This window comes from Petromyzon marinus, chromosome 45 (assembly GCF_048934315.1).
Source record: "Petromyzon marinus isolate PM22_M1 ecotype Great Lakes invasive population chromosome 45, UKy_Petmar_22M1.pri1.0, whole genome shotgun sequence".
Taxonomy (NCBI): Eukaryota; Metazoa; Chordata; class Hyperoartia; order Petromyzontiformes; family Petromyzontidae; genus Petromyzon; species Petromyzon marinus.
The window spans coordinates 8,195,946-8,211,425 of NC_133711.1; the positions used below are offsets into that span (position 1 = coordinate 8,195,946).

The 15,480-nt window shown below is 48.7% G+C and overlaps 1 protein-coding gene across 1 annotated transcript in view; it reads left to right on the forward strand.

The window, feature by feature from the left end:
* The window catches only part of PMFBP1 (polyamine modulated factor 1 binding protein 1), a 29,655-nt gene extending 23,675 nt beyond the window's left edge, over positions 1–5,980 (forward strand). The window contains exon 19 of the mRNA XM_032971137.2: positions 1,285–5,980. Coding sequence (XP_032827028.2) covers positions 1,285–1,461 — 177 coding nt within the window. The 3' untranslated portion in view covers positions 1,462–5,980. The remainder of the gene's footprint in view (positions 1–1,284) is intronic.
* The last annotated feature ends 9,500 nt before the right edge of the window (positions 5,981–15,480 follow it).

Here is a 15,480-nt window from a genome sequence, read left to right on the forward strand (position 1 = left end):
GCTATTCACTGCGCCACCCGGCCCCACGCCGGTATTTACGTAATCCTCATCAGCCGTGGTCGATCCACTGCCGGATGGAGGCCACCCCCAGCCGTCGCGTGATCCTCAAGGGATCGCGCGACATAACGGACCACATGGGCCGAGCTCTTAGGCTCCGTCTCCGCGGTGGGTGCTTTAGGTCAGGGACACTTGATTCACCGTGAGAGTGCCTTTTGGGAGGTGAGTGGGAGAGATGGCTGGGCGTGAATTATGGGAGTGTCGGTGCATTGAGCCCACGATTCAGTGGGGTTCACAAGTGTAGCGAGTTGACGGTCTTGGCAGCCCGATCACCGATGACTGCTGAAAAAAAAAAACTGTCTTATTTTGTCACTTCATTCAGATTGTCCCGGTTATGGAATGGAAAAACCTGCGTTGAAATCGCACACTTACTAACACATATGAACACTCACAAAGACAGCAACAACAAAGGTCTCCCTTAGAGCTCTACTTTAATACACTGTTGGGATGAGATCTGTTAGCGAGCGCCTAATAAAGGAGGGGTGGGTGACCAACACCACGGCTGGCTGCCCTTGTCTCTCCGGTGCTAATGTTTACACACAGCACCAGGTGCTCATTGAAGGCTCGGTTCGACCGAGGGGAAGCCCAGGACCAGTTTATATATTTACCACTGACATTGGTTGTGAGCGGTAATCGAACTCGGCTTGCCGGGTACAAAGCACAGTGCGCTGACCACTGCGTCACCGCTCCCCACCAATGAATTACACCAAACACGTACGAACATCCATACTCAAGTGGACTCACAAAGACAGCAAAGACACACATCCGCCTATCGCCTTCAGATGTGTTGGCTGCGAGTTGGTTTTGAACTCGGGTTATTGGGTTCGTAGCGCTATACATTGGCACTCACATAAATATTGATGCAAAAAAAAACAAATTGTGGCCAATGAAAACAGATATGTCATTCCGTTGCTTTGATGAATTTTTACAATCAAGGTTGGACATTTGATTCAAGAATGTATTTATTTTTGTGCGATTTTACCCTCATTTGTGTATTCTCACTCACGACACTCGCACGCACTCGCACACACACACACGGCCTCGCACATTAACACTCGCACACAATCACACACCCTCGTGCATACGTGCGCACGCATACGCGAACACCGACGCAATCTTACTCGCGCACGCACACACTCTCTCACGCATATGCACTCACGCTTGCACGATCTCACACTCTTACACGTACCCACCTCCATACAAACACACGCACGCTCGCACGTACAGCTGAGCACAATGAGCAAGGAGAACCTGGAACTGCGTCAGAGCCTGCGGAGGCACGAGATGACGAGGGGAGACTTGGGTCTGGCCCATGCTCCACTGCCCTACAGTCGAACCACGATGCCCCTGCGCGGATCCCCCAGAAACCCCTACGCCGCCGAGACCATGCAGGCGAGTCTCTGAGCGCCCGCCGGGCCGAGGTGTGGATGGGCACGGTCATCGTCGTCGTCGTCAGCCATGATCTGTCCACTGCCGGATGGAGGCCTCTCTCGGGCCGTCGCCATCTGTCGCAGCCTCGCGATGATGGGGCGGAGTCCGGCTCCGGGTCTTGCACGCACGCGGTGGATTCCCATCGATTCCTTCATCACTGTGGTGGACTCCCTCTCGTTAGGATTGCCACGTGTCCTTGGTGTCCCAGGCTCATCCTCTTCATGAGGTGGCCGTCCTGGGAGATCTGTAAAGTCTTCCCACGACATTAAAAGTCCTGGTTATAGCAGCACTTAAGTCAACCCGTTAACATGAAGTTCTCCCCCTCCCTGCCAGTGTTGTGAGATGTTCTTATTCCCGTGATAGCGTTTGCTTTTGTACTTCAAAAGATTGCAACCCTACCTCTTAGTGAGGTTTTTTTTTTCTTCCCCTCCTTTGGTTGTCACTCTAGAATTGCTCTCGACCGCCGGTCATCATTTCCCTCCGGCGGACACGTCCTGCTCACACCCGCTTAATGCTTAAGTCGATGCGATGTCTCTAACCTGGCTATCGTCTCTCATCCACGACGTGCTTCTCTTTCTGTCCCGGTCCATTTGCAGGTAGAGCTCGGCTCTCCCATTATTTAAGAATCATCAGAATCTGTATTTTTAGACTGCAGGAGATGGAGGAATCCGATGATCTTATGAAGCTCTTGTTCACAGATGTCCAGTATGGGCACGGGGTCAGCTAGATACAACAGCAAATCGATTCTTCTACCAATTATTCGACCAAGCGGACACCACGAGATGGATGGGGGGGGGGGGGAAAGTCTCGCCTCTTGTTCCCACATGTGCCGCTGAACGGGAGGTGATGAGTCGGGGCTTAGTGGTGAAGGCGATGTCGACATTATCAGCCTTGGGGGGCGGGGGGACGTCTGGGTGCCCGCCAATTTTAAAGGGGGGCCCCCCAAAGTAATTGACCATTCTAATTTTAATCCATTCATGGACTCAATTGGCTCATCATCCCAGCTCTAATTCCAAGCTTCACAAGCTCCCGAGGTCATTTTTTCCATAATGAGGGCGGTGGTGGTGTCTGGGCATTTGAGCCGCAGACTTTGGGAGGACTTGTCCCTTTATTGTTGGAAATTGCAGAACCTGACACCAATAAAGTTTCCACCCTCCCCCACTCCACCCCCGCGTGTCTCTGACAACTATATGTAGTGTGTATATTTTAACCAAGAGGCAGAGATGCATGCATTATTGACCATTAGGTTATTATAAAACGTGTGATTTGTGTGCTTATAAATGACCATAAATGTGTTTTACGTTGGTGTACGGCCACAAGTTCTGTGTAATGATTGATCGTAAATTCCTCTGGTATCCCAGTGGAAAGAAAGCACCACGTAAAAACAGGACTTGATTTATCGCAGAAGTGTCTGTATCTAACGTGTATTCGTTTATCCGTGGTGGGTGTCTTTGTTTAATGCTTTACCGCAAGCCGTGAAATTCTGTAAATATAGCACGTGATTTTTAAATATACTTTGTCTACAAACTATTTTTCTGATTTTTTTTAAAGTCATCACTCAGGCGTTTTGAGTTGCACCTATCGCCCTCGCTCGACTTGAAATGAGCGCACAGCGCCAGGTATGTAACAGGTACTCCGCAATCATCTATACCACCATTTTGCCTATGATGACCAAGTCGAAGTAAAGGAATAATCTGTCCGATCTCGGAATATCTCGAGCGCAGTTGAGCCTGCTTAGTACTTGGAACAGGAAGACTGCCTGGAAATAATTGGGTTTTGTTACAATGGCCTGGAAGGTTGCAATGGAACAGTCAATCTATCTGTGCGGAGTTTTGAGCGTTACTACCTCAAATGCACGGGTTTTATTCTGGATACTCCAGTTTCCTCCCACACGAAGCCAAAACGCTCCTTCATGGATTTGACCAAACATCCAAACGTGGAAGGACGCTCCTGACGAAAGTCTAAGAGACTCGGGATTTAGTTGAAAAATAAATGGCAATTACTCTGCATGTACAGCCCTTTATCAGTGTGCTGATGGATGATGGCCTCCACATATCATGGGATATTTTTTTGCCAGAATCAAAAAATGAAAAATCTTAATAGGTTTTACCCTTTCTGGCAATGAAACAGGAGGTGGTGTTAAGATGTTCAAACACCATATCGAAACCTTTTGCAAGGAATCAAGTTTACTGCATTAACCACACAGGGTACTTACTCTGGTTATTCCGGTAAAGTCACGTAGAAAGAAATTAAATTAAATAATAATAGAATACGACGTTTCGATTGCAACACAAGCAACCATCATCAGGTACAAATGAAAGAGAAAACAAACAGTAAACTCAGAAATGTAATGCAATGCAACACAGAGAGTCGGCCAACACAACAGTCAACACCCCACCTGGTTGATTACGTTCTTCCAAAGATTGCTGAATTTGAGGGAGAGACAAAACATCGACACGGAGACACACAGACAGACACACAAGCAGAGGGAGACTCGCACAGAGACAAACAGAGGCACACACATATAGGCACACAGAAAAGTGTGCCTATGTGTGTACCAAGTTTACCATGTTTGTTTTCTCATTCATTTGCACCTGATGATGGTTGCTTGTGTTGCAATCGAAACGTCGTATTCTATTACTATCTAATTTAATTTATTTCAACGTGACTTTACCGAAAGAACCAAAGAGTAATTCCTGCAGTCGCGAAAGCTTCGAATCTAGTTCACACGGTACTTTTGGTGAACATGCAAACAAAAACATGCTCTGATGGTGTACGCATTGTCTTTGAAACTGATTGGCCCACACCAGAGACAGCTTTCTTTTTTATGGCCTAGAGCATCTTGACACCTCGTGTTTTATTGCCAGAAAGGGTAAAACCGATTCTTAGTTTTCCTTATTTGATACTGGCAAAAAGGTGCCATGATGTAGCTGCTCACACGGAGCTATACATACTTTGATACGTGCGTTGGCATTGTACCGTTCACCTTCTCTGGCGTTCTCTGGCTTCCACATGCTGTGTGGGCCATTGGGGGTTATCAGCGCTGGGCATTGAGGTTTGGAGAAAGTTGAAGGGGCGAGGACGTGCACGTGATAAGGGGCATTATTGTTCTGATTATATTTTTGGTGTGCAGGTGGTCCCATTTCACTCGACTGTGGAATTGCCATTCTTTATAGGGAGTAAGCGCCTTGTGTGAAACTCTCAGCACCAGCTCGCTCTCAACAAGAGCCGCCCGCTTGATCTAAAGAGGTAACTGTTTAGCGATTCTCTGCCCTGATGCTTTCATTTGCTAAAGGTCATCCCTGAATGGAAATATAATGCAATGCTCGCTTCTCGTAATAATAATAGGAACGTGGCATCTTAAATCTTTATAATAAGGTTATGGGGTAAGTGGTAAAAAGGGTGGCCGTATTTATATTCATGTGCCGACTTTCCTCATTAGCCTGGTTTGACTTCAGAGATGGTGTCGTCAGGCCGCCACGGTGGCGAGGAGATGTTAACTACCTCGCCTGGTATACAGGAGGTCGTGGGCTCGATCCCGACCCTGACGCCTGCTGCTGTATATTTGGAGTTTGCGGTGTCATCATCATCGCAGTGGCTAGGAGATGTTAGCTACCTCGCTTGGTATACAGGAGGTCGTGGGCTCGATCCCGACCCTGACGCCTGCTGCTGTATATTTGGAGTTTGCGGTGTCATCATCATCATCATCGCAGTGGCTAGGAGATGTTAGCTACCTCGCCTGGTATACAGGAGGTCGTGTTCTCGATCCCGACCCTGACGCCTGCTGTCTATTTGGAGTTTGCGGTGTCATCATCATCGCAGTGACTAGGAGATGTTAACTACCTCGCCTGGTATACAGGAGGTCGTGGGCTCGATCCAAACCCTGACGCTTGCTGTATATTTTGAGTTTGCACGTCCCCCCGTGGTCTTGTGGATTTTTCTTCGGGCTCTCCCGGTTTTTCCCTCCAAATTTAGACACATTCGTTTGAGAGTATTTGGCTGCCATACATTTCTACATGATAAGCCACTTCGTTGAGCTAACATTAGTGGCCACGTCGCTTCTGAAAAAGAGATACGTGGCTCAGTGGGCCTTACCTGGTAAAATAAAATAAAAAAAATGTTTATAGAGCTCTGTTGACTGGTGTGTAAATGAATACCGGTCCGCTCCAACATTTGTTCCCCCCAAGAAATGTTCAGAAAATATTTGTCGCCAACAGTGACGTCTGTACCCCCGTGGTTGGGGTCAATGCTTAGGACAAAGTTAAGACCAGCATTCATAATATAAGAAGACTCCCACATGTGATAGAATATCTTTTATTCCATTAGCCCATTGGTATTCCAAACCAATATTGTTTTCCAGCAGCATGTTTAAGCAAAAACTGTTGACGCGTTTCAACCTTCTGGGTTAAACAAATGCTGTTGGATTTCCAGGTTGTTATTGGCAAATTCCACCATGACGGGAATAAAAAAATAAATTTTTACTGGACCTGGACTCAGCAACTGTTTCTCAATAACTGTGGAAAGTGGTCGTAACACTCAGGTTTGAGTTGAACATAACATGGGTTAGTGACTTTCTATTTTATAAAAGAAAAATGATTGTTATGCAAAAAAATAAACAGGTACAAATGTTCAGAAGGGGAATCAACATACACACGCACCTCCGATTAGCACGGTTGGCTATGTACGTTGCGAAAAAAGTTCAATATACATACAGATATCGACAAATGTTTGCTCTTGGTGGGGGGAGGGGGGCGGGAAGAATAATCATGCCTTGGTGTTAATTTGGTGGGTAGTTTGTAGTCTCTGACGCCGGCACGGCGAGGCACCATGGTGAGGCCAGTTCCGTGGGGAGGCCGGGACCATGCTAGAGCAACTTCACCATCCCGGGTGCCGGTGATGATAACCACCGACCCACGCCGTGACTCACGTATATAGGTGCCCAATCTGAATGCGTATAATAGGGCGAGAATGACTAATATACCAATGTCATCCGATAATTTGGTGGTGGTGGTTGGTGATAACGATAGTGACGGTGGCAGGTGGTGGACGAGCCTGTGGATGTGAAGATGGTTGTGGTATTGCGTTGTGGGGAGCTGTGGTGTAGCGGTTAGCGCGCTGCGCTACGAACCCTGCAACCCGAGCTTGATTCGCGCTCGTGGCTAACGCCAGCGACGATTATCTGAACCGGTCCTGGATTTCCCCTAGGTCGAGTCAGCCTCAAATGAGTGCCGAGTACGATGTCTAAAAACATTTCCACTCGGGAGACAAAGGCGGCCGGGCGTGGTGTTGGCCACCCACCCCCTCGTGTGCCGTAGCCGGCCCTTCATAGGCGCTCGCTAACAGCCCTTGCCCCAACAGTCTGTTTAGGCTATGACGGGGGATCTTTGTTCGTTAATTGGTGGAGGTCGTTGTGATGGTGGCAGAGGTGGTCACGCCCCAGGGGTCACCTAAACATCGCCCTTGGGTTAGAACGCACAAAAAAACCCCTCGAGCCTCTGGAAAGTCGTCCTCTGGTAATAACGCCGCAATTCGTCATCGTTTGTTACCCGCCACGTGACTCGACCACACATGCGCGCTTTACGATGCAAATCGGGTAACGTCTGTTTAACACGTAGTAGGCTTTCGTGACCAATATTATTCATAATAAAGGTTTTTGGGTTAGATCGCGTAAGTAGGAATGTGTCGTAACTCTCCACCACCCGACACAGCCAATTAGTAAGGGATTTGTCAAATCGCCCGATGATGCTGGATATAATTACCGGCGAAACGTCGTACTACTCAGATTGTAAATGTTGTGGATTTGCTCTCCAACGCACCGGTGGGCTGAAGCAGTAACTAACTGGTACGTTTTGTTTACGTGACAAATCCCTTACTAATCGTCTGTGTCGGGTGGTGGAGGGTTACGACACAATCACACTTACGCGATCTAACCCCCCAAAAAAAACTTTATTATGAACGGGTAACGTCTGCGACACCGCTCTCAACCCAACCGGCGCGCGGTGCTTCCCCGCGGCTTTGCATCCTAGCGGCGTCCCCCGTTTGCCCACCCCTAAGGTGCCGCCGCAGCCGCTGCTGCTGTTGCTGCTCGTACGCTCGGGGTTAAGCGGAGTCCAGGCGAGTAGGCGGCTGCGCTGCGCCTGGGCAGCACCACCGTCATAATTGATGGCGCTGCTCTGGCTCCCTGATCTCCGGGCTCCCAATCGGGCTCCCCCCCCCCCATACCTCCGGGGTAACGGAGCCAACAAAAATAGGGTCAGTCACCTCCACCCCCCCGTGTCGCTGCCTTCACCGCTCCCCAGCGCTCTGTGCTTCTACCCCCCCCCCCCCCCCCCCAACTAAGCCACCTCACACGACCACCTCTCTTCACCTCCCCCTGCCTTTGTCAACAGCTGTTTATCGGTTTCCTTGCCCCTTTCTGAACTCCACTACCCCCCCCCCCCCCTTTCATCGCCTCCTATCAGACGGCCACACGTCTGTTGGCCCGTATTCCTTACTTCAACCAATTTACGCATCCGTCTTGTTGTCTCCGCTCTCCCCTTATCATCTCTCACTTTCCCCTTTCCTCCCTCCCCCTCCTCCCGCCAGTCATTCCTCTCTCGATCGTTCACATCGTCTCCCACCCCCGACAACCCCACCGCCATCCCTGTATCTCCACTCCACGTTTACCCTTTTTAAGATCTTCCCCAGTGTTTTGTCACCTGTCGTTGATGTCCGCAGCATCGTCCCGTCCCCGCATGTCGTGGGTAGCTGTCCCGAGGACATCCGCGAGTCTCAGGCCGTGACACTGCCAAATTGGTCGGGAGTGTAAAGTGATGCGGAGCGTCTCTCAAGACGATGCTTTTTGCACGTAGCGCTGAGGAGGCCAGGAGGCTCCAGAGGTCAGGAGACGCCGCCGAGTGCCTGGGTTCCAATCCGGGCTGCAGCCGTGGCCTGGCATTTCACCGGCGTTATCGCACATGTCACGAGTTGTCGGTCTCGGCACGGTCACCAATGGCTGCGCACGAGGAGGAGAAAAAAAAAACCTCAGGACAGTAAATTTGCATCTGCACTTAATTTGGATACAGTCCGCCTTTGAGAATTAAAAAAAAACTTTCGGTTTGTCATGAGACAATAACATTGTGCACCTTGTACGGGAAAAACACCTCCAGAAGACATTTTATTGGCCGTTTTGTGACATCTTCCATGGCCATTCTCTGACACAGGGTGCTGCACCACTCGCTGCAAGAGTTCCCAGTGGAAATGTCTTCCTGTCATCTGAATTATTCGTTTGTCGGTAATGCAACGAACGTTACCGTCGTGTGGCGGAGTGGGTAGGCAGAGTGCTGTGTGGACCAAAGGTCGATTTGAAGGTATCTCAGGTGTAGCTCTGTGATATCCATGTCCGTGAGCTATCCCCGAACAAGAAGAGTTGCACTGCTCTCTTGAGGCATCCAAAATAGATTATTCGTCTCGTGACGTGACACCAACAGCACTATCGGGTTAAAATCGGGGGGGGGGGGGGGGGGTAAAAATTTCAAAATGTAACAACAACAAGATCTGTGACTACACGGCCGCCGTAAACTTGTTTTTCCTACAGAGGCCGTGCGGCTGGAGCGAATGCACGGTCGAACAAGCACGGAAAGTAGCGACGATTCCGCAATCACATCCACGTGCGCGTGCGATGCGTGGGCCTGCGAAGCCACGAATACAATTGTCATGCTTGTCCAAAAAGCACGGTCGTAGAGGCAGCAATTAACAAAATACCACCACCCACCCCCCATAGTGTACAAAATGACAATGATTCCATTGCGTAGCTCTCCGGCGTGTATTTTTCACGTTGCGCATTGTTCGGTACGACGTCTGGAAGTTTCTCTCCGCAGCGAACCGGAAGGAGACGCAGTTGCACGTAGCCGCTGCGTGCATTCACGGTTGCGTTTTAATTGCACGAAATCACAACGTTGGTACCGCGATGATCATTGGTTTTGAGAGGCACATGACGATTACTGGGACGTGTTCGAGGTTCCAGTGACTCTCCCCCCCTCCCCCCCCCCACCATGTTAGGGTCACCACCGTGTTGCGCACCGGTGTTTGTTCGGGATCGCTCGACATTGTTTTTGATTCGTAACATGTTTGCATTTTAACCCCCTCTTGAATATTACCCCTTTGGGGAAGGTAACCGGTAACCGAAGTGGTCTCGGAGGCTTCCACTGTCGCGTCAAGCGACCGAGCCGTAACTGCTGAGGCCCGTGGTTCGAATCCATGCAGCCGCCCATGGTTGGACCGGCTTCTCAATTTTATCGTAGGCTTTCACGACCTATATTATGCTCCATAATCAGTAGCTTCTTTTGGATTAGATCGCGTCGGTATATTGTTAAAACAATCAAACTATAACCCTCCGCTACCTGACGGAGCCAATCAAAACAATGCGTCACCGTGAAGGCTTTGCTTCGCCAACACCCGATGATCCTGGTGGTTGTAAACGTCCAGCGAGACGGACAAAATTGTCAAAATGTACCTTTGCTTTTCAATGTGACCGGTTTGCAAATGAAAAAAAAATCAAGTGGCACAATCACCCAACTTGATTTGATTGGCTCTGTCGGGTGGTGGAGGGTTATCGTAAAACAAATTCCGAAAGAAGCTCCCGGCACGCGCAGTAAAACGTCACAGACATCGCGTGCCGAACAGCCACGCGGTACGCACCTAACAATAAACGTCGGGGAGCTGCGAAACGCAGCTGCCGCATAGCTCATCGGACATGCCAAACATCGCCGGAAGGAGTTAATTTCTTTATAATTGAGGCAATACCGTGGTTATCGTGGGAATCTTACACCACAGCGGAGCTCTGCCAGTGGTGAATAATAAAGGCAGTTATATGCAGATGAAAAATGGAAGCTATTGGGTCTGTATCTAAACTGAGGCAGGGAACTGACAGCACAGATGGCCGGGGAAGGAGTTCAGGCAATTAGGGGGCAGCGGAGGAGAATGAGCGACTGAACAAAGGTTGACTGGGAGCGTTAATAGAATCCTCTGGTTGTTGGAGCGGGGAAAGTATGGAGGGGAGTAGAGTGAGATGAGAGGGGAGAGGTAGGATAGTGCGTGGAGGGGAGTAGAGAGAGATGAGAGGGGAGATGTAGGGGAATGCGTGGAGGGGAGTAGAGTGAGATGAGAGGGGAGAGGTAGGAGAGTGCGTGGAGGGGAGTAGAGAGAGATGAGAGGGGAGAGGTAGGAGATTGTGGGTGGAGGGGAGTAGAGTGAGATGAGAGGGGAGATGTAGGGGAATGCGTGGAGGGGAGTAGAGTGAGATGAGAGGGGAGAGGCAGGAAGGTGCAAGACCGTGGAGGATTTTGAAGACTGAGTAGTAGCCCGATCTTGAAATTGGAAAATATGGATCTAAGGAGTCACTCTCTTCGTGATCAATCAATCAATTCGCTTCTGTGTCTCTGCGGTGCGCGTGGAATCTACACGGATGTGTGAGAATGTAAAATATGCATTTACATACATGTAATGAATATATAATCCACATTGGTATAATGTGTATCGATGTATATGAGGCACAAATGATATCTTCTCGCATGCACGTGTGTGACAGATGCAATGCATATATAATGAGCCTAAGAATCAAGCATACGAACTACAACATAACACGTGGGTTCAAGGACAAACTGTCAAGTTGGAGACATATTGACCGCAAATGTGTATTTTTGTATGTTGAACTTCGTTCGCACCGTACGTAGCCAACCTTGCTGATCGGATGTGCGGGGGGGGGGAGGTGGGACAGATAGCAGTGGGATTGGGCAGGGCACGTCACTGGATGAGATTGCCCGTGGTGGAGAGTAGTGAAGGAGTGGCAGCCAAAGGAGGGAACACGCCTGCACCCAACGTGGCACGATTAAATCAGCTTACGCTGACGGATCGCTGCATCACAAGACCCTAAGAGATGGCGACGGCTTCGGGGAGGCCTCTATCCAGCAGTGGAATGATCATGGCTGATGATGTGAATGTTGGTGAACACTTCGATCCAGCAACAGAATCAACGAAGGGTTACATCGCTCCTAGGAAGAGAGGGAGATAAAAAAAATAAGTGAGCCTGGTACAGGAAGAAATCCTCGGAAGCCCCCACCCACCCACCAACCAATTCCAATTTTAGCTTCCTCGGCTTTCTACCCGGCTCTGAAGGTGACTCCCTCACTCGGTGGAGCGGCGTTCACATCAAGGCGAGAGCCCACACGCTGCAGAGCGAGTGAGGCGGGGAAGTAAAGGAGCAATGATTGCGCTACTACTGAAATCTGTCGCGTTGGTTTCAGAAGTGGAACGCGCTTTGAGTGCGCGCCCGCTCGCCCACTCGCCCGCCCACTCGCCCGCCCGCCTGGTTCGCTCGTCCGCCCGTTCGCTCGGGCGGTGATTCCGAGGATCCCGGGTACCCTGACGAACACCGCACGACATTTGGGCTGACTGCAGAGCCGCGCCAATCTCCTCCGACGTGGCCAGGCGACTGACACACAGGCGTGCAAAACAAGTCCGGCAATGCGTGTACGGGTTGAAACAATGAACGCGAACAACTAAAATGGGCAGCCCCATAGTGAATCCACTGCTGGATGACGGACTACCCGCGCCGGTGTCGGTCACGGGGGGTTTGTTTATACCAGGGCTGAATTTCGCGTGCAATATTTTCCAAAGCCAAACTCAGTAACAATAAAACAAATTCTGTCTGTGTAGTCCAGTGGTTCTTTTTAACCTTGGGGGTGCCCTTTCATTGGGGTGCGAGATATGGCCAGATTGTTTTTTTAGAACGTAAATCGTCGAAACACAAAGTAACCACGGGCACGTAAGTATGGCTTACTTTGTTTCATCAAACCCTGTGTATTTATTCACGTTATATATTTTTGTTACAATTGAGAACCAAAGGGGTGCAAGGCTGCAGTCAAGGTTAAGAACCACTGGTGTTGTCATTGCTGACGAGGCTGACACTATGAACTCGCAGAAGCACACAGATTCGAACCCACCAGTGGTCACCGTCTCCACTCTCTGATCCCTGAGTCACCAGGTGGCCACTTTTGAATTTTATTTGTTTTGTTTGTTTTAAACATTATCTGCCTGCGAATAAACAGACCACTCGAATGATTAAACAACTCTCAAATAAACCACTCGTGTGCTATGGACAAGGACCACTGCCTGAAACGTTACCTAGTTGTTTTGTTTTAAGGTGACAACTGTTATTGACGAACGAGTAGAGAGGTTTGTGTGTTGGTAATTGTGCTCGAGTGATATGCGACGACCTTCACTTAGACCACAGGATCCACCGGTGGTCAACACGAGCGGTCTGGATGGAGGTGCCACCGCTAAGGGAGCGTTTCCCCGTTTCAGCCGAAATAAATAAAACAAAAGTGATGGGGCAAGACCCATTGACGTCGATGTAAATTGCTCCCAACAGCTCGCCCGTCAGAGTAAAGAGGATATTATTATTTTTTTTACTCGCCGCACTTCATAATTACGTCTGCCACCCACAGCGCTAAACAGAAATGTTGCTGCGAAGGCACGGAGGCAACTCGTGGTGCCCACACACCGAATGCAACAAAAACACGGCGAAACTGGCCTCGCAATACCCCTTGCATCTTCGTATTCATATTCTATGGTTCTTTCGGGAAAAGTCACGTAGATAGAAGAAAACATAATACCAATAAAAGAATACAAATAAAAACGAAAATAAGTGAAAATAAAAATATTTTTTGTGCCAGTTAAAAGGGTAAAACCTATTCTCATATCTTGTTTCTGGCAAAGGAGGTCTCATAATGTTAATGCTCACCCCGAGCCCTCAATACTCTGATAGTGCGCTGTTTTTGAGTTGTACGCCTTTTGGCGTCTTCTGGTCCAACACCAATGGAGACTAGGCTCTAAGAAAAGCTGTCTCGGGTGTGGACCAATCAAATTCAAGGACAGTGCATATTATTATCAGAGTTGTCTTTTTTGTTTGCATTTTGACTGCTTGTGTTGTGGTTATTGCAAACATGATGCCTTGAATAAAGGTGTCAGTTTTTGTGCCAGTTAAAAGGGTAAAACCTATTCTCATATCTTGTTTCTGGCAAAGGAGGTCTCATAATGTTAATGCTCACCCCGAGCCCTCAATACTCTGATAGTGCGCTATTTTTGAGTTGTACGCCTTTTGCCGTCTTCTGGTCCAACACCAATGGAGACTAGGCTCTAAGAAAAGCTGTCTCGGGTGTGGACCAATCAAATTCAAGGACAGTGCATATTATTATCAGAGTTGTCTTTTTTGTTTGCATTTTGACTGCTTGTGTTGTGGTTATTGCAAACATGATGCCTTGAATAAAGGTGTCAGTTTTTGTGCCAGTTAAAAGGGTAAAACCTATTCTCAAATATATGTTGTATTGCCCTGGCAGGGTCCCTACTAAAATAAAAAAAATAAAACTATAGTATTTAACCGGTAAAGTCCACTGAGATATCGGCTCTTTTTCAGAGGCAACCTGGCCACACGTGGTAACTCGTCAAAGTGTCTTGTAACAAATGTGGGAATTCATAGCGGAAGCCCAATATTCGAGGCGCATTTTTCTAAATGCGGAGGGCAAAACACGGAGAAAAATCCACGGGATAATGGGGAAAGAACAAACAAACTCCAAATATACAGGCACAATCAGGGTTCGGATCGAACCCATGCCCTCCTGCGTAATATGGCAATGGATATAGTAAAAGGATATCCATACATGTCCTTTGACACTTCTATGAGCACGTGACCTATGAGCAACTCACCATGCAAGCGCCTAATCGCATCAACTCTTTGGAAGCTCAAGCAAAGTGAACGCCGAACTGTGGTCGTGTGCCATGCACACAGTAAGTGCTTGTAGGCTGCTGCGGGGCTGAGTGGTTCGCAAAATCATCCGTTGTAATGTACTTCTGCGCTCCCGGGTCTATGCTCCGCACCTTTCGCCAACCCCCACTGACCAGAGCAGCCTGGTGAAGTAACCCCCCACGACCCGCACGACGTGGGGGGGGGGGGGGGGTGGTTTCATCCAGCAGTGGATCGACTAAACGAGCTGGGCATATTCTGCCTGGCGCGTGTGTGCGTGCGTGCGTGTGCGCGTGTGTGCACGGGCATTCATTGGTCATTGGCGATGAAACCATGAAGTCACTGCACGTAAGAACGTCGATTAAATCACAGGCAGCTGCAGCCTGGATATGAACCCACGTTTTTTGTTTTGTTTTAGCGTTGGCGACTCGGCGCTCTGAGCCTCCCGGCCACCTCTATGAACAAGGAGGGAGCGTGATTTAGGTGTGCGCTCGTACATGTGCCGTGTGCCCTTATGGGGCACAATTAATATATCTTTGGGAGAAATACAAAATAAAAGCAAAACTAAATTTTGATTTAAAGCTTTCGTGACTGCAGGGATTCATATTCTTGGTTCTTTCGGTAAAGTCACGTAGAAGGGAAACAATAAAATAAAGCAAAACTATCCATTCTAAAATAAAAACATTGCCAACGATACAATGGGTTGTTCTGGGATCTTGCTAATTAATGTGATTTGCGGGCTTGGACTCGTAAAAGGTTAACCAGGAGTTTATACCTCCACGCAGCCTGCATCGCTTATAAGTCTCAGCCGTTCATAAAATATGAAATTCCTCGCACAGCTAATTAACTATTTATAAACGTTAATGAGCATTGTTGTTCTTTGCGATGTGTTGAAATGTTTTAATAGGCGATGGGTTCGCCTGTTTGGAAGCGCTGGGTCTAGATAGTAAGATGATAATGGAATGAACATATCCACTGTGTGTGTGTGTACAATCGTGCAGCTGTCCTTGCACTAACCACAGCGCCACCCCAACTAAAAATATACCGCATCATATAAACAAATGACGTGCACGCGCGCACACACACACGCACGCGCGCACCAGCCATTACCGCTCACCTGAATCTATCTCGACCCACACTCGTTAGTCTGACAAGCCAAGGTCAAAATTTCCGCATTTCCATAATCGCACGGGTGAAGATGCATGACAAAC